Source organism: Ornithorhynchus anatinus, chromosome 13, assembly GCF_004115215.2.
Source record: "Ornithorhynchus anatinus isolate Pmale09 chromosome 13, mOrnAna1.pri.v4, whole genome shotgun sequence".
NCBI lineage: Eukaryota > Metazoa > Chordata > Mammalia > Monotremata > Ornithorhynchidae > Ornithorhynchus > Ornithorhynchus anatinus.
The window spans coordinates 2,074,414-2,093,210 of NC_041740.1; the positions used below are offsets into that span (position 1 = coordinate 2,074,414).

An 18,797-nucleotide genomic window follows, 5' to 3' on the forward strand; every position below is an offset into this window, starting at 1 on the left:
ACCGCCTTCCCACCTTGGGCAGTCGCCGTTCCGGGCGGACCTGCGGCACGACCGGCCCGTTCCCTCCCGGGAAGGCCGAATGTGAATCCCGGATGGCTCTTCCCTTTCCCGGCCCCCGCCTGGATCCTTCCCGGCCCCGGAGTCCTCCCCCTCATTTTTTGTAGATATTCTTTTAAAGCTGAACCCGTGCCAGCGTTTAAAAGGAAACCAGGCCCCCCTCGCCCTTATTTAATTTTTACTCCGGATGGGTACAGTATATTACTGTCAGCCTCCCGCCCGCCGCGGACAGAGACGAGGGGATTTGCCAAGACCCTCCCCCCCCCCCCCGCCCCCGACCCCGTTCCGCGTAGATCTGTGCCGTGAGCGTCTCCGTGTGTACGCATGCATGAGCGTCTGTGAGTGTGGTCGGTCCGTGTCCGCGTGGGGCGTGGCCCGGGGTCCCCGGGGCCCGCGCCGCTAATAAAACCACCCACGGGAAAAAGGGGGGAACCCGTCGTCGTGATTTTTCCGGTCTAAAGGCGTGGAGAGACCTTGGTTGGAAGATTTAGGAATCCGGAGAAGCGGCGTGGCCTAGCGGGGAGCGCCCGGGAGTGAGGGGGACCCGGGTTCGAGTCCCCGCCCCGCCACGCGTCTGCTGGGTGACCCGGGGCAAGTCGCCTCTCTGGGCCGCCGGCCCCTCAGCTGTTAAACGGAGGTTAAGACCGTGAGCCTTACGTGGGGCAGGGACCGTGCCCATCCCCCCCTCGGGGGGCAGCGAGAGAGTTCCCGGGCCTCTACCGGGCTCGGCCACGGGAGGGAGGGTCCAGCAGAGGCCTGCCCGGGGCGGAGACTCGGGTTCGCCGCGCGGAAGGAGGTGATGGGCAACCGTTCCTGGATTTTGACCGAGAAAACTCCACGGATACGCTCTCAGAATGATCGTAGGTGGAGGCGGGGCGTCCTGGGAGAGAGACATCCGCGGGGACGCTCCGGGTCGGAGACGACTCCACGGCGAAGGGCAAGACCCCGGGGCTTGATACGGTGCCCGGCACGTGGTACGCGCTTAGCAGATGCCCCCTCAAGGAGGAGTCTTCCCCCGAGGCAGAAGTGAGGAGAAGGGGCAGGTCTCGTCGAAGTTGAAGGTGAAAATGCCCTTTTTTTTAAAAGGGTATCGGTTAAGCCCTCACGTTCCGGGTACCCCGTTAAGCGCCGGGGTAGATAGCAGATAATTGGGTTGGACGCTGTCTTCATCCCCATTTTACAGACGAGGTAAAGAGGCTCAAGGGAAGCGAAGCGACTTCCAGAGAAGCGGAGACAAGCGGCGGAGCCGGGATTAGAACCCAGGTCCTCCGACTCCCAGGCCCGGTCCGTCGGCACTAGGCCGCGCCGCCGCTCTTCCTGTTTCCTTTGGTCCGCTCCCGCCTCGCCACCCCCCCTCTCTCCGCTCTCTTTCCCGCCTGGCCCATTTCAAGGAATTAATCGTGGGCGGGGATGTACCGAGCCCCTTCCAGTCAGCGGCATTTCTTGAGCGCGTTCTGCGTGCGGGGCACCTGGGAAAGAACGGTGTAACGGACGCGTTCCCCTCTCGCAACAGCCTAGAGGCGAAGACAGACGTGAATATAAATAGATGAGAGCTATAAGCGGCGCGAACGAAGGGAGCGGGTCGGGGCGATGCAGAAGGGAGGCGGGGAGAGAGAAAAGGGTTTAATCAGGGAAGGCCTCTTGGAGGAGATGGGCTTCAAAGCGGGGAAGGGTTATTGTTGGCGGGGGGAGGGATGGCGTAACCGGTGCAAAACACTACGCGAAGAGCTTGGGGATCACCCAGGCCGACTGGGCCACGGAGCGTCAGGCCGAAGGAGGCGATAAAACCCTACTCCAGCCCAAATTCTCCTGTTTTTTTCTCAATCCGCATCCCCGCCCTGGAAGCGACCCCTCTGAGGGGATGAACGTGTCTACGTCCCCCGTCCGCCCCCCGGCCCCGGCCCCGGCCCCCGCCACGCGTCTCGCCTAGAGAGTTGGTAGCCGGTCGGGGAAACCACGTCCGACGACGCGAGCCCACTGAGAGAGGGTGCGCGCCGCGAAAGAGGATGCGCCCCCGGGGAGAGGCGGGTCGGGCCTCACCCCGTCGGGGCCCAAGTCCCGCCTGTCCGGGCCCGGCGCCGTGGGGCCCGCGGATCCCCCGCGTCCCGGAAGGGTCTCGGAGAGACCCTCGGAAGCGGCAGGCCGGACCCTCGGCTCCTAGGAGTCCCCTCCGGGGAGCGGTCGTGTCCTGGTCCTGCCTCCTCTGACCCCTCCGCTCCTTGCCAGCACGAGGAGGCCCGGCCTAGCCCAGCGCCGCGCCGGGAGCCGGGCTACCGCTCGCCCTCCCGGGGCCCCCGGGACGTCGCGGCCCGGACGGCTCAGCTCCCCCTCCTCACCCGGCCCGCGCCGGGGTGGCTTCCGGCGGCCGGCAGGCGGGCCCCGCCGGAGGTCGGCGACGGGAGCCGTCGAAGGACGGCGTCGCTCCGTGGCTCGGCGTCTACGGCGGGAAGGCCGCGACGCCCGACGTCCGGGTGAGCGGCGGCGGAGGGGCCGGCCGCGATCCTCCCGGGGCTGAGGCTACGCGGGCCGCCCCGGCCGGGACCCGTGCGACGGGGGGCCCCGGCTCACGGGCCTGCGCTAGGCCCCGCCGCCGACCGAGGTGCCCGCGCGACGGCTGGCGACTCCCGGGTGGACGGCGCCCCCGGGGGGGGCTCTCGGGGGTCAGGTGGTCCCGGGGTGCGGGCACGGGGGCGGGTGGAGAGTTTGGATTGGTGCCATCACGTTGAAAGGCGACCCGGCGGGCCTTAGGAAATCTGGCTTCCATCTTCTGAAACCCGGTCCCCGTTACCCCACCGTCTCGGCGTTCTAAGCAGCGTGTTGCCGGACGGCCAGCTCTGTGGCCGCTTGGTGCGATCTTCCTCGTTTCACCTCTCCTGCGCCCGCCGAGCCCCGGCCCGGCCTCCCGCCACCCGGGACCCCCATCGTGACGGTCGCTCTCCATCGGGACCTTCCTCCTCCCAGGAACGTGCTGCCTCCGATCCCGTCCTGTGCCCTTAGTCAAGTCACTTCCCTGCGCCTCGGTTCCCTCCTCTGTAAAATGGGGATGAAGACCGTGAGCCCCCCCCCCCCCCGGTGGGGACGGGGACCGTGGCCAACCTAATTCGCCTGTGGCCACCTCGGCGCTCAGTACAGTGACCGGCACACGGTGAGTGCTCGACAAATACCGTAATCATCGGCGCTCGTCTCTCCGTGCCTCCGTTCCCTCGTCTGTAAAATGGGGGCGGAGACCGTGAGCCCCTCGTGGGACGGGGACCGGGTCCGACCCGATTAGCCTGTGGCTACCCCAGCGCTTAGAACGGAGCCCGGCGCACAGCAAGCGCTTAACGGGTACGTCGTCCTCGTCATCGCGAGTCCGGGGTTGATTAACGTCGGTATTCGTTAGGCGCTTACTATGCGCCGAGCACCGTTCTAACCGCGCGTTTGCGGGGTTGCCCCGGGAAACCCTGGATCTGGGGGTCAGCCGCAGACCGGAAGGGTCTCCCCCACCCCGCGGGGGAACTAGAACCGGGCCGGGGGCCTGGGTCCGCCGGAATCGGGACTGAGGGGAGGGGAGGGATGGGGCCTTTCATTCCGTTGTATTTATCGAGCGCCCACTGTGTGCCGAGCGCTGCGCCGAGCGCTCGGTAGAGGACGGTATATCAACGGAGAGACTAATAATGATAGTATTTAAGCGCTTACTCTGTGCAGAGCACTTTTCTAAGCGCCGGGGTAGACGCGGGCTACTCGGGTCGTCCCACGGGAGGCTCACAGTCATCCCCGTTTTACACGAGGTAACCGAGGCCCAGAGGAGTGAAGTGACTCGCCCGCAGCCACGCGGCTGACAGGTGGCAGAGCGGGGATTCGAACCCCTGACCTCCGACTCCCAAGCCCGGCCTCTTCCCACCGAGCCACGCCGCTTCCCCGGCGGCCGCTTTCCAGCCCCATCTCCCCCCGTATCAGAGTCCGGTTCCCCCGAGGGGGAGACGACCCCTCCGCCGCAGAGTCCGAAAGTCTACCCCGAATCCCGCCTGCTGCGGCTTCACAGAAGGGATCGGGACAGAGCTCGGGCTGGTCCGGGGCGGGGGGGGGGGGGGTGTCTCACGGCGGCCTCGTCGGGAGGGCGGCGGGCCAGGCCGGAGCGGCGTTGGTTCAGTCGTACGTCTCGAGCGCTCACCGTGGGCAGAGCACTCTGCTGAGCGCCTGGGAGAGGGACAATCCGGCAGGTCGACAGTTCCGGTCTAGAGCGGGCAGGGCGGCCCCCCGGGACCAGGAGGGAAGGGAGGAAGGAGTGACCCCTTTTAATTCCCAGCGCGCTGAGCCCCCGCCCCCAACAGTCGAGGCTGGGCCGTCCCCACCGCCGCCGCCGTCGTCGTCACCGGTGGCATTTATTGAGCGCCCCTTACGTCCAGAGCACCGGACTAAACCAAAACCCTGTCCCCGTGGCGAAGGCCGTACCGAGACATCGGCGCGTGTGCTAAAGGCCCGTGACACCCGATCCTGAGAGGTTTACAGAGCCGGCGGCGGAGCGACTTCCTTTTGACTCGCAGAGGCTGGGAAGGAAAGGGCGAAGCAGCGTGAGGGATTGCGGCCGGATGGCCCCCGCACCCGGGTTCTGAACCCGCGGCCCCGGCCCCCCCCACCCCGATCTCAAGCCGGGAGCGGGGAGAGAGACGATTCTGATTCTCTGGCCCGGGAACCCGAAGCTTTTTTGTTCGTTTGCTACTACTTCTGCTGTCGATTAAGCGCTTACTACGTGCCAAGCACCGTTCTGAGCGCTGGGGTGGATACCAGCTAACCGGGTTGTCCCCCGTGGGGCTCACGGGCTTCATCCCCATTTTACAGAGGGGGGAGCCGAGGCGCGGAGAAGTGAGGCGACACGGCGGACGAGCGGCGGAGCGGGGATTAGAACCCACCACTTCCGGGCTCTCGCCACTGAGCCCCGCCGTTTCTACGCGGCCCGGTTTGTTTAAATGGGATTTGTTGAGCGCTTACCGTGTGTCACACGTTGTGCTAAGCGCTGGGTTAGAAGCGAGGAAATCGTGTCCCACGTGGGGCTCAGTTTTAATCCCCACTGTACTGATAATAGTGGGATTTGTTAGGCGCTTTTGGGTTTTTAATAATGATAATACTAGTGTTGGTATTTGTCAAGCGCTTACTATGGGCCAAGCCCTGTTCCGAGCCCTGGGGTCATCAGGTCGTCCCACGTAGGGCTCCCGGTCTTCATCCCCATTTGACAGATGAGGTCACCGAGGCCCAGAGAGGTGAAGCGACTCGCCCGAGGTCACCCGGCCGACGAGCGGCGGAGCCGGGATTAGAACCCACGACGGCCGACTCCCGAGCCCGGGCTCTTTCCCTGAGCGCCGGGGTGGAGACAGGCGGGTGGGGTGGGACCCAGTCCCTATCCCCATTTTCCAGAAGAGGGAACTGAGGCCCGGAGAAGCGGAGCGACTGGCCCGACGTCAGGCGGCAGACGAGCGGCGGAGCGGGGATTAGAACCCACGACCCTCTAACTCCCAGGCCCCGGGCTCCAGCCACCACTCGGGGCCGCTTCGTCATCAGCGGCGTTTATTGAGCGCCTCTCGGGTTCGGCGCGCCGTTGGGGTGCACGTTTCCGTCCCCGCGGCGGGGGTCATCTCAGTTTATACATTGTTCTCAAGCGTCTCAACAGCCCATAGCACCTGATCCGGCCACATTTCCGAGCCGGAGTGGGCCGCTTCGTCCGTTTGGCACGCAGAGGCTGGGAAGGAAGGAGCGCGCGCCGTGAGGGGCTCCGGCCGGGCCGGGGGAGGGCCGGGGGGGGGGGGGGTCTCCCCTCCCCCGCCCCGGCCGCCCCCCCCCCCGGGGAACCGGCTGGTCCCGGGCCCCGGACCCCGGGTCTGACGCCGCCCGGCGCCGAACGCCCCCGGAGAGGCTCCGTTCTCATTCTCTGGCCCCTAAACTCTTCTCGTTGCCGTTTCGACGGGATCGGACGACGATGGCGTTTATTAGGCGCTTACTACGTGCCCAGCGCCGTTCCAAGCGCCGGGGGGAGGGATACGGGGTGCTCAGGTGGTCCCCCGTGGGGCTCCCAGTCTCCATCCCCTTTTGACAGATGAGGGAACTGAGGCACGGAGAAGTGAAGTGACTTGCCCCAAGTGACGCAGCTGACAGGCGGCGGGGCCGGGATTAGAACCCGTGACCTCTGACTCCCGAGCCCCGGCTCCACCCGTTAAGCGCTTACTGTGGGCCTAAGATCCTCCCTCTCCTCTCCGTCCAAACTGCCGCGGTGTTAATCCAAGCGCTTAATCCCGGAGGACGGCGTCGGCCTCCTCGCCGGCCTCCCGTCTCCCCCCGCCCCGGTCCGTACGCGGCCTCCCGGCTCGCCTTTTCTACAGGAGCGTTCAGCCCGTGTCTCCCCGCTCCTCAGGACGCTCCACGGTGGCCCGGCCACCTCCGCCTCAGAGGGCGACTCCTCACCGGCGGCTTTTAAACCGTCCCCTCGCCCCCGCCTCCCTCCCCGGCCTCTCTCCTGCGCCGCCGCGGCCCGCACGCTCGGCTCCTCTAACGCCAACCCGCCCGCCGGGCCCCCGTCTCGTCCGTCTCGCCGCCGACCCCTCGGCCCGCGTCCTCCCCCCGGGCCTGGAAGTCCCTCCCCCTTCACGTTGGACGGACGCCTCCCCGTCTTCGGGGTCTTGTCCGATGTTCAGTCGTATTTGCCGGGGACTTACCGCGGGTTGAGCTCTGTACTGAGCGCTTCGAAATTAAAATTCCGTCTTTCCAAGAGGCCTTCCCCGACTTACGCCCTCATTCCCCTCCTCCCTCTCCCTTCTGCATCACCCCTGCCCTCCGATCCGTTAATCCACCCGATTATCCCATCCCCGCGGCACTCGGGTATGTTCCCGTAATTTATTTCTCTGCCGTCGTTCGTTTACCTGTACTGATGTCCGTCTCCCCGTCTCTAGGCCGTAAACCCGGCCTCGGGCGAGCCGCTTCACCTCTCTGGGCCTCAGTCCCCTCAACTGTCAAATGGGGATGAAGACTGCGAGCCCCCTGAGGGACAACCTGACGAGCCTGTGTCCACCCCAGCGCTTGGCACAGTGCTTGGCGCATAGCAAGCGCTAAACGAGTACCATCGTTATCATTATCATTATTTTGCAGACAGGACCAGTCAGGTGACGTCTATCAGTCGATCGAGGGCGTTTAGTGAGCGCTCTACTCTATGCACAGCGCTGTTCTTCTGTACTGTCTGCCCAGCTGAGCGGTAGTGTGGCCCGGTGGATAGAACAAGGGTCAGTCAGAGGGTCACGGGTTCTAATCCCGGCTCCGCCCCTTGTCAGCCGTGTGACTGCGGGCGAGTCACTGCTCCGGCCCTCAGTCCCCTCATCCGTCAAACGGGGATGAAGACCGCGAGCCTCACGCGGGACGACCTGATGACCCTGTATCTCCCCCGGCGCTTAGAACACGGTAAGCGCTGAACACCTGCCAGCGTTATTATCACTATTGCTGTGTGACTGTGGGCAAGTCACTTCACTTCTCTGTGCCTCAGTTACCTCATCTGTAAAATGGGGACGAAGACCGTGAGCCCCACGGGGGGACGACCCGACTCCCCCGCGTCTACCCCGGCGCTTAGAACGGTGCTCGGCACGTAGTGAGCGCTTAACAGATGCCAACGTCATTATTATTATTACTGTCGCCACCTCTCTGCTGTGTGACCGCGGGCGAGTCACTTCACCTCTCCGAGCCTCAGCTCTCCCGTCTGCGAAACGGGGCTTGAGACCGCGAGCCCCGCGGGCGACGGGGATGGGTCCGGCTGCTCGTATCCACCCCGGCGCTTAGTACAAACGCCGACGTTATCATTCGTGCCGAGCGAACCGTACGGGCCGAATCGAGGGCTTCCCTGGGAGCTTTCGGCGGGAAGGCCGGGGGGGGTGGGGGGGGGGGAAGGGGCCGTGTCTGCGTTCCCGAGTAACTGATGTTGCTCCCGGCGACTGGAGCGTGGGTTGCCCGGGGTCCTGCCCCCCCCCCAAGCTCACGTCAAACACCCCCGACCCCCCCCGACCGAGCAAACACTCACCGCCCGGCCCAGGGTATCACACGTGAGCAGGACACCCGGACCACCGTCCTCCAAGGAGACAGATCCGGAACAGGCTCTCACCAGCTGTGGAGGGGGGCGGAGGGAGAGGTGCCCTCCGTGAGGCCGGGCGACCCCGGAAAGGGGTCTCTGGGGGGGCGGCCGGGGCCCAGCCCCCACCCTGCTCGATGCTGTAGGGGCGCGGGGAGAGGCGGGCGAGTCCTTACCCCGTCGGGACGGAGATCGCACTTGTCGGGGTCCAGGCCCGGCGCCATCGGGCACACGGTCTCCTGCAGGGTGAAGCTCAGCTCCTGAGTCCGTGCCCCGGGGCTCTGTCGGGGAGACGGGGGGCGTTGGGGGGCGGGGGGGGGTCTCCGAAAACCCGGAGAGACCCTCGGGGGCCACCCGGGTTCTCATCCCGGCCCGCCCCGTGCCGGCTGCCTGACCTGGGCCGGGTCGCTTCGCCTCTCTGGCCCTCGGTTCCCTCCTCCGTAAAACGGGGATTCAATCCCCCATCTCCCTCCCCCTCAGCAATAATGACGACGGTGTTCGTTAAGCGCTTACTACGTGCCGAGCACTGTTTCGATCGCTGGGGTAGATAAGAAGGTCATCGGGTCGTCCCCCGTGGCGCCATTGGACGGATGAGGTCACCGAGGCCCAGAGAAGTGAAGTCACCCAGCCGACGAGCGGCGGGGGCGGGATTAGAACCCACGACCTCCGACTCCCAAGCCCGGGCTCTTTCCACCGAGCCGCGCCGCTCCTGGACCGTGACTCACCCGCTTCTTCGACCGCGGGCTCCGCGGGGGACGAGGACCGTGGCGTCGTGGGGAGCGAATGTGTCCGTTTCTTGTTTTATTGCTCGGGACGGTGCTCGGCACCCAGTGAGCGCTCGAAAAATACCACCGACCGTCGGGATTAATCTTGCATGTGCCCCGGGGCTTAGCACGTAGTAGGAACTTAACAGATACCACAGTTACGATTGCGGAAGTAGCGTGGCCCGGCGGAGGGGGCACGGGCAAGCTCGCTCCGGGCAGGGAGTGTCCGGCGTACTGTTCTGTCGTCCGTCCCCTCCCTAGCGCTTAGAACGGCGCTCTGCACACAGCAAAGCGCTCAGGAAATACAGCTGTCCGACCGGGAGTCAGAAAAACCCGGATTCGCGTCCCGTCTCCCGTGCAAATCGCTTCACTTCTCCGGGCCTCAGTTCCCTCCTCCGGAAAACGGGGATGAAGACCGGGAGCCCCCTCGGGGGACGGGGACTGGGCCCGTCCTCCCCGACTCGCCTCCACCCCGGCGCCCGGTCCGGCGTCCGGCCCGGAGTAAGCGCTTTAGCGGACACCCGCGGCGATCGTCATTACCTGGGCCGGGGCCGGGGCGGCCTCCAGCAGGCGGAAGGCGCGTTCGCTGGCCGCCCGTCGGTTGTAGGAGTGGAGGGCGAGGGACAGAGCCTCTTGGCGGCTCAGCGTCTGCGACGGGAAGGCCGCGACGCCCGGCGCCGGGGCGAGCAGGATCAGGAGGAGCAGCACCCCCATCCTCCCCGCCGTTCCGGGCCGGAGGGTGACCGCTACGGGTACCGTCCTCCCCGCCCGGACGCGAGGCTTTATGGGCCTCCCCCACGCGGACCCCGTCACGCTCGGAGTTTGGAAACGCGTCGGCAGCTTCCTGGACCGGCCCGGGCCTGCCGGCTGTTTCCTGAATTTCCCGTCCCCGTGTCCCAACCGACGGATTTCCCCACCTCCGGCTCTGCGGTCGCTCTGCCACCGTTCCCTTCCTCCGCTGGGCCGGGCCCCCCCCCCGGGGGGGGAAGCGACTTGCTCCCTTGAGAAGCGGCGCGGCTCAGGGGCAAGAGCCCGGGCTTGGGAGTCGGGGGTCGTGGGTTCTAATCCCGGCTCCGCCGCCCGTCGGCTGGGTGACTTCGGGCGAGTGGCTTCTCGGTGCCTCGGGTCCCTCGTCCGTCCAACGGGGATGAAGACGGCGAGCCTCACGTGGGACGACCCGATGACCCCGTGTCTCCCCCAGCGCTTAGAACGGTGCTCGGGCACATAGTAAGCGCTTAACCAATACCAACCTTATCGTTATTATCATCCCCTCTCCCGGCCCCACGGCACTTGTGTCCGTATCATTTATTGATTTCCATTACTGTCTGTATCCCCCTCTAGACCGTGAGCCCGTCGGGGGCGGGGAACGTGGCCGTTCATCGTTGTAGCGTGCCCTCCCGAGCGCCCAGGACAGCGCCCTGCCCACGGAGAGCGCTCAGTAAGTCCATCGGACCGACCGGCTCGCCGTCTACGTCGGAGGGAGGCCGGGTGTCGAATCCCCGTCTTCTAGACGGGGGAACCGAGACGCGGAGAAGTGACGTCTCTTGCCCGGGGTCATAGGAGACAAGCGGCAGAGGCGGGATTAGAACCCAGGTCTTCCGAGTCCCAGGTCTTTCCGCTGGGCCACGCTCAGTGCTCTGAGCCCCATCCGCAAAGGGGAGCAAACGGAGCCGGGTTCGGAAGCGGGGGACCCCTCTCTCGCCCGGCCCCGCTTCCTCCATTCCTCCCACTCCCCAAAAAACACTCCGGAAGCCATTTGGGGGGAACCCAGCCCAGGACTCCCAGTAATAAGAATAATAAGAATAATAACGATGATGGTATTGGTTAAGCGCCTACTACGGGCCGAGCACCGTTCTAAGCGCTGGAGTAATAACAATAATGATAATGATGTCGGTATTTGTTAAGCGCTTACTCTGTGTGCAGAGCACCGTTCTAAGCGCTGGGGGAGATCCAGGGGCATCGGGTTGTCCGACGCGAGGCTCCCGGTTAATCCCCATTTTGCAGATGAGGTAACCGAGGCCCAGAGGGGTGAAGCGACCGGGCCCCCGGTCACACAGCTGACGAGTGGCAGGGCCGGGAGTCGAACCCGCGACCTCTGACTCCGAAGCCCAGGCTCGAGTAGACACAGGGTGACGAGGTTGGGGCTCACCGTCTTCATCCCCCTTTCACGGATGAGGGAACCGAGGCACGGAGAAGTGAGGCGGCTCACCCGAGCCCGCGCAGCAGGCAAGCGGCGGAGCCGGGATTAGGACCCAAGGCCTCTGGCTCCCAGGCCCGGGCGGACGGGTCCCGGGAACCCGCGCGGCTCCCGCCAGTCGCCTCAGCCTGGCCACGCGGAGGGCAGGAACAAGGGTCAGGAGACCCCGGAGGTTAAATGATTATTACTGGCGGAATTATTTTTGTGGTACCCGTTAAGCACTTACTAAGCGCCAAGCGCTCGTCTAAGCGCCGGGGTAGATGCCAGATGACCAGGTCGGACCCGGTCGCCGTCCCACATCGGGCTCACCCTTGTTAATCTCCATCAGCGAAGCAGCGCGGCTCAGCGGAAAGAGCCCGGGCTCGGGAGTCAGAGGTCACGGGTTCTAGTCCCGGCTCCGCCGCTTGTCGGCTGGGTGACTTTGGGCAGGTCACTGCACCTCTCTGGGCCCCCAGTTACCCCATCTGGAAAATGGGGATTAATATCGTGAGCCCCACGTGGGACGACCCGATCACCCCGTATCTTCCCCGGCGCTTAGAACGGTGCTCTGCGCACGGTGAGCGCTTAACGGTGTCATCATCATCGTTATTTTTTTTACAAAGCAGCGTGGCTCCGTGGAAAGAGCCCGGGCTTCGGGGTCAGAGGTCATGGGTTCGACTCCCGGCTCTGCCACTCGTCAGCTGGGTGACTGTGGCTGAGCCGCTTCACTTCTCTGCGCCTCACTTCCCTCATCTGTAAAATGGGGATGAACCGTGAGCCTCACGTGGGACGACCCGATGACCCCGTATCTCCCCCGGCGCTCAGAACGGTGCTCTGCACATAGTAAGCGCTTAACAAATACCGACATTATTATTATTAATTGAACAGGTGGGTCCACACGGGCCCCCGTTGACCCGGACGTCCCAAGCTTATCTTGGGGTTTTTTGTTCGGTTTGTTTTTTTCTTTTTGTGGTATTTATTAGGCACTTACTATGTGCTAGGCATCGTACTAAGCACTGAGGTAGATAATCGGGTTGGACGCGGTCCAGCTCCCACGTGGGGCTCGCAAGCCTAAATCCTCATTTTAAGCTGTGAAGCAGCCGGGGCCCAAAGACGCGAGGCGACCCGCCCCAGGCCTCGCGACGGCCGAGCGGCCGAGCCGGGATCAGAAGCGGGTCCTTCTGACGCCCCCGGGCTCTACCCACCGGGCCGCTCTGCCTCTCGCTGCGATTGTCAGCGTAGCTCGGTGGAAAGAGCCAGGGCTTGGGAGTCAGAGGTCACGGGTTCGACTCCCGGCTCTGCCGCTTGGCAGCCGGGTGACCGTGGGCGAGTCACTTCCCTCCTCTGGGCCTCAGTGACCTCATCGGTAAAAGGGGGTTGAAGACTGGGAGCCTCACCTGGGACCAGCTGATGACCCTGGCTCTCCCCCAGCGCTCAGGACAGTGCTCCGCACGTAGTAAGCGCTCAACAAATTCCAACACTTATCGTCGACGGCTGCCGGGACCCGCTCGGCGAGAGGTGGGGTCCCCTCTGTCCCGACCCTGCCGTCGCGGGGAGCCGAGGATCGGACGAGATGAGCCCAGCCCGGGTCCCCACCGTCCCCCGGTCCTGCCTCCGCCTGCTCCTGTCGCCGCTGACCGAGACCCGTGAGGGTCGGGGGCGCGAGGGGAGGCGGGCTACAAACCTCGAGCTCCCCGGAAATCGGCAGGCAGAGCGGGAGAGCGAGCCGGGGAAGGCCGAGCTTCAGCGTTACCGAGACCCGCGGGCCCGGAAGCGGGGCTTCCCGACGGCCGGGAAGCAAGGCCCGGGTCATGATTCCAGACTTGTGGGGGTTCTTGGCGTCTGGGGGACCCTGTATTTGGGGGACGAGGGGGTCTCCGTCCCCCCCCCCCCCCCCCACAAAGGGCAGAATGGCCCTCCACCTCCAAACCCGGGGCGCTGGGGCACGCGGGTCTCCCAGCGCACTATGGAGGAGTTTGGAATGGGGACCCTCATCTGACCCCATTTATAAAACTTCGAAGATCCCCCTCGCTCCCCGGAAAGAGGAGCCCGGGAAAGAGCGGGGCAGGCGGGCCGGCATGGAAATGGACAACGGAAGCGGCGATTCATTCCCCGGAGGCGAGCGATCGATCCAAGGTATTTATTGAGCGCTTACCGCGCACGGAGAACCGTACTGAGCGCTTGGGAGAGTCCAATACTACAGAATCGGCAGACACGTCTAGAGAAGCGGGGGGAGGCAGCGGAGCGGGGAAGGGGGGCGGGGCGGGGCGGGAAGAAGCGTCAAAAAGTCGTCGGAAAAGCTCTAGGGGCCTTGACCCACTCAGTCGATCGATGGTATTTATTGAGCCCCCGCTAGGCGCAGAGCACGGGACTAAACGCTTGGGCGAGGCCGACGTAGCGGGATCAGCGGACGCGTTCTGCAGGCGACGAGCTTGCGGGCCAGCTTCCCACTGGGCCTCAGAAGTTCCTGAGGATGTTGGCTATTATGTCGTACTTGGCGTTTTCATACATTTCTCTGTACTTGCTCGGGACTTTGCTCCAATCCGGCTCCTCAGAGCCGCTGGATCTTCTGAGGCGGCGACCCTGGGAGAGGGGAAATAAGAAATGGAGAGTTTGGACCCCTTTCCCGTGGGGACCCGAGCGGGTCCGGGGCCAGTGGTAACTAATAATAATGAATACGGGAAGCAGCGTGGCTCAGTGGTAAGAGCCCGGGCCCGGGAGTCAAGGGTCATGGGTTCCAATCCCGGCTCCCTCCCCCGTCAGCCGTGTGACTTGGGGCAAGTCCCTGGGCCTCGGCTCCCTCATCCGTGAAACGGGGATTAAGACCGCGAGCTCCACCCGGGACCGCCCTGTATCCGCAGCGCTTAGAACGGTGCTCGGCCCGTGGCGGGCGCTTAGGAAATACCGACGTCGTGATTACTATTGATCATCGGGGCGTCTGTTAAGCGCTTACTACGTGCCAGGCACTGTACTAAGTCCTGCGGTAGATACAGGTAAATGAGGTTGGACGTGCAGCCCCCGTCCCACGTGGGGCTCTCCGTCTTAATCCCCATTTTACAGACGAGGTCGCCGAGGCACGGAGAAGCGAGGTGACTTGTCCAAGGTCACCCATTCAGTCAGCTGTATTGATTGAGCGCTGAGCTGTGCACTTGGGAGAGTACAATACAACAGTTAGACACAACGAGCCCTCGGCGAGCGCACGGTCTTGCGCAGCCCAGAGTGGCCGAGCCGGGATTGGAACCCAGATCCTCCGACTCCCAGGCCCGGACTCTGCCCGGACAGGCCACGCTGCGGTGACTCTGGCGCTGCGTTTCCGGGGCCTCGCCTCCCTCCCCCTAACCCGTTGGGCGCTCACTGTGTGTCGAGCACTGTTCTAAACGTCAGGGTCCATCCGAGCTAATGGGGTTGGACCCAATCTCCGTCCCGGTTCTCAATCCCCCTTTTGCAGAGGAGGTAACCGAGGCACAGAGAGGTGAAGTGACCTGCCCGAGGCCACGCAGCGGGCGAGCGGCGGAGCCGCCCGCGGGCTTCCTCACCTCGGTGCTCGGCGCGCAGTAAGCGCTCAGTAAATACGGCTGACTGGCCGACCGAGCGATCTGGACTTGACCGTTTCCTCCCTGGGCCGGAACGGCATCCCAGAGGCTGGACCGAGAGGAAAGAGCACCGGCCCCAGGGGTCTGCCCTCCCGGCACGCCGTCTGATAATACCTGCGCTGTCCGTTAAGCGCTTACTCTACGCCAAGCACTGTTTTAAGCCCCGCGGAAAGGTACGAGTTAAGCGTCGGCCGCCGGCCTCGTCCCACGGGGCGCTCAAGAGGGCCGACGGGGATCGAATCCCCATTTCACAGATGAGGTGGCCCAGGGAAGCGGGCGAGCCGCGCTGCTCGTCAACTTACTCCGGCGGGGCGGCAGGAGAGGACCATGATGCGGGTGTCGGACGGGGCGAGGAAGATCCCGGAACAGTCTCTCTCCAGCTGCAAGGGAGGCGGGAGAGGCTGGTCACCCATCCGTGAGGGTCGCGTCCTCCCCGCCCGCCGGCGTGGGGCCGAGGCGGACGCCGCGTGAGGGGGCCCGACGGGGGAGGCGAGTCGTTCCTCGGAGCCCAGCTTTGGATCCCGGGACAACCCCGGGGCTCCCGGAGGGACGGGATGGGGTGATGGGGGCCTTCTCGGGCCACTGACTCCATCGGTCCGTTTGACAGTCTGGGGGAAGCTTGGACTTCCCGACGGGGGGAGGTCTCGACTGAAAGCTCGGCGTGGGCGGGAAATATATCTATTGCCCCCCCCCCCCCCCGACTTCTCAGTATTGTGCTTCGCACGCAGTCAGCGCTCGATAAATACGACTGACCGAGGCTCCGGGATGGACGCCGGGCCCCGGCGGGTCTCGCACCGGGGATTCATTCATTCATTCAGTAGTATTTATTAATAATAATAATAATAATAATAATAATAATGTTGGCATCTGTTAAGCGTTCACTGTGTGCACAGCACCGTTCTCAGCGCTGGGGGAGATACAGGGTCATCAGGTCGTCCCGCGTGAGGCTCACGGTCTTAATCCCCATTTTCCGGATGAGGTCACCGAGGCACAGAGAAGTGAAGCGACTCGCCCACGGTCGCACAGCCGACAAGCGGCGGGGTGGGGATTCGAACCCGTGACCTCTGACTCCCGAGCCCGGACCCTTTCCACTGAGCCAGGCTGCTTCTCTTATTTATTGAGTGCTTACTATGTGGAGAGCACTGTACTAAGCGCCTGGCCTGGACAAGTCGGCAACGGAGACAATCCCTGCCCAACGATGGGCTCACAGGATCGGGGTCGGCGGGAGGAGAGAACCCGGGAGCTCGATTAGACCGTGAGCCCGTCAGTGGGCAGGGATCGTCTGCGTCTGTTGCCGAATCGTCCGTTCCAGGCGCTTAGTACAGCGCTCTGCACATAGTAGGCGCTCAATAAATACGATCGGATGGATGAATGAATGAATCTGGGCGGGACCAACAGGCCTACGGGGACTCGGGGAGACGGGGAACCCCTGGGGGGGACCCCGACTCGGACAGGGGATCTAATAACCCCCCCCCCCCCCCTTCGTAAAGGAACGGGACAGAGGCCCCCGCGGACGCAGGTCACTCACGCCATCCTCTTTGAAGTCACACTCCCGCTGCTGGCATTTCTCCGCCACCGGGCACACGGTCTCCTTGATTTTGAATTTCAGGTGGCCTCTAGGAAGGTCCTAAATTGACAGGGAAAATCCTGGGGCTCAGGCTCCTCCCCGATCAAAGTAACGATCCAACTGAGGCCGCGAGACGGGGGGCCGTTTCCCCGTGACCGTTAGGCATTTTAGCGTCCCGCTCCTCGATTACGTCGGAGGCCCTTCTTCTTTCGGTGGTTTTTCTCTTATGTCACGCGCTCGCTATGTGCCGGGCGCTGTACTGAGCGCCGGGGTAGATAGAAGCTGATGGGAGTGGACGCGGTCCCCGGCCCACGTGGGGCTCACACTCTTCATCCCCACCGTACGGCCGAGGAAACCGAAGGACTCACCCGAGGTCACACGGCAGACGGGGGGGGGGGGACGGCGCCGGGATTAGAACCCGGGTCCCTCCGGCTCCCAGGCCCGTGCTCTAGCCGCTAGGCTCGGCCGCTTCTCAGTCGGCTCTCGGCTGCTGATTCCAGTGCACTGTCCCCAGTGCTCCGCCCAGGGTCCCCCACCCAGAATCCATCCCTCGAGATGAACGAGATTCGGCCCGAAATCCCGTACTGGCCCCGGGGTCTGTTGCCGAGGAGAGGAGCGACGTGCCCCAACGGGTAGAGCCCGGGCCCGGGAAGCAGAAGGACCTGGGTTCTAATCCCGGCTCCGCCACTTGCCTGCGGTGGGACCCGGGGCAGGTCGCTTCGCTTTTCTCTGCCTCGGTTCCCTCGTCTGGAAAACGGGGATGGAGACTGTGAGCCCCGTGTGGGACGGGGGCTGTGTCCAACCCGATCTGCTGATATCCGCCGCGGCACTTCATACGGTGCCTGGCACGTAGTAAGTGCTTGATTAATACCATCGTTATTACTACTAATGATATTGCAGATTACAATACTGATATATATTACACGTACTCGTATATTACATATTGCCGACGATAATAATAACACGATGGGGATTAAAGCTGTGAGCCCCGTGTGGGCCATGGACCGTGTCCAACCTGATTATCTTGTATCTACCCCAGCGCTTAATACAGTGCCTGGCACATAATAAGCGCTTAACAAATACTATTTAAAAAAATAAAGAAAGGGGCAGCGTGGCCTAGAGGAAAGAGCCCAGGCCTGCGATTCAGTAGATCTGGGTTCTAATCCCAGCTCCGCTTGCCAGCTGCGTGACCTTGGGCGTGTCCTTTTAACGTCTCGGGGCGCCGGTCCCCCTCGCCTGTAAAACGGGGGCTCGATCGCCATCCTCCCTCCCGCTCTGGACGACGAGCCCCGTATGGGCCAGGACTGCGAACGCTCTGATGGTCTTGTGGGTAGCTCGGTGCTCGGCCTACGGTCAGCGCTTACCAAATGCCCCGAGTATCGTCCTCAGAACCAAGCTCGCCGCCCTCCTCGTTAGCGTCTCCCCTCGACCGGGACCCCCGTGGGGCGGGAGGGCCGGCGGAGGGCTCGTGAGATGGGCGCCGTCGATAGAATCCATGTCAACCGTCGAGGGAAGTAATACCAACCGTGGCACCGTTAGGTGCCCACGACGTGCCGAGCACTGGGCTAAGCAGTGGAGTAGATGCGAGATCATCAAGCCTCACGGGGAGCTCGCGGTCTAAGCAGGAGGACGGATACTCCGTCCATCCCCGTCCCGCGGACGAGGGACCCGAGGCCCCGAGAATCGGGACGATTCCGCCCAAGGCGCCCGGGCGGGTGAGGGGTCGGAACCCGGGTCCTCTGCCTCCCAGCCCCCCGGGGTTCCCGCCCCGGCTCCGCCGCTCGTCGGCTAGGCGACCTCGGGCGAGTCACTCGGCTTCTCCGGGACTCGCCCGGAAAACGGGGGGGGGGGGGTGGGGGGGAAGCCCGCGAGCCCCGAGGGGGACCGGGTCCGACCCCATCGGCTTCTAACTGCCTCAGCGCTCAGAACAGCGCTCCGCGCCTAGGGAGCGTTCCAAGGACACCGCCCCCGTCGATATCGCTATTATTCGAAGACCCCCGGGCCCCGCGGGGAGGCGGCGGGGGACGGGGTGACCTCCGGCACTCACCGGTTTCAGCTGGGAGGGTTCGAGCAGGCGGAAGGCCGAGCTGCCGGTCAGGCCTCTGTTGTAAGCGTCGAGGGCGAGAGAGACGGCCTCTCGGTACTTCTTCTCTGCCTCGGGAGGGCCGGCCGTGGCCACGGCGGCCAGCCCCAGCAGGAGCAGGAGTCGCCCGGTGCCGCCCATGGTGCCCCGCTCTCCGCCCCGGCGCCCGATTCTGGGTGGGGGGGCTCGGTGGGCCGCCCCTTTTTTATCGGAGGCCTCCTCCCTCGCCTTGCCCAAGCTGGGGCCGAGGACGCGGGGCGCTTCCTGGGAGCCGTGGCGTTTCCCCACTCCCTTCCCCACCTCGGGCCGGCGGATATTGCGAGAGCCGTGGGCCGAGAGGTGCTCCGTCCGGAAGGGCGGCGGGGCCGGGAGCGGGGGGTGAACTAACGAAATCTTCGTCCGCCGCGGTCGGGCTGGTTCCCCTTGGCCCCCCCGACGCCCCCCCGTCGACCGCAGGGCACGAGGGGTGGGGGCCAT

The 18,797-nt window shown here is 64.5% G+C and overlaps 2 protein-coding genes across 3 annotated transcripts; both read right to left on the bottom strand.

The window, feature by feature from the left end:
- Window positions 1–4,387: 4,387 nt before the first annotated feature.
- Window positions 4,388–9,795, bottom strand: LOC114816217 (cathelicidin-related peptide Pt_CRAMP2-like). Of its 2 annotated transcripts, none has more exons than XM_029078258.2 (4): window positions 9,442–9,795; window positions 8,314–8,418; window positions 8,090–8,173; window positions 4,388–4,586 (listed from the first exon to the last, which is right to left on the bottom strand). In XM_029078258.2, the coding sequence occupies exons 1-4, from the start codon at window positions 9,613–9,615 to the stop codon at window positions 4,455–4,457; spliced, it is 495 nt and encodes a 164-aa protein (XP_028934091.1). In that variant the 5' UTR covers window positions 9,616–9,795; the 3' UTR covers window positions 4,388–4,454. The 2 variants fall into 2 exon arrangements, with proteins under 2 accessions (XP_028934091.1, XP_028934092.1); XM_029078259.2 differs by lacking the exon at window positions 4,388–4,586 and adding an exon at window positions 5,585–5,773.
- Window positions 9,796–13,400: 3,605 nt separating this feature from the next.
- On the bottom strand, window positions 13,401–18,797 carry LOC103164844 (neutrophilic granule protein-like). Its single transcript, XM_007655868.3, has 4 exons — window positions 18,285–18,797; window positions 16,199–16,297; window positions 14,973–15,050; window positions 13,401–13,660 (listed from the first exon to the last, which is right to left on the bottom strand). Exons 1-4 carry the CDS (start codon window positions 18,795–18,797, stop codon window positions 13,535–13,537), a joined length of 816 nt encoding a protein of 271 aa, XP_007654058.2. The 3' UTR covers window positions 13,401–13,534.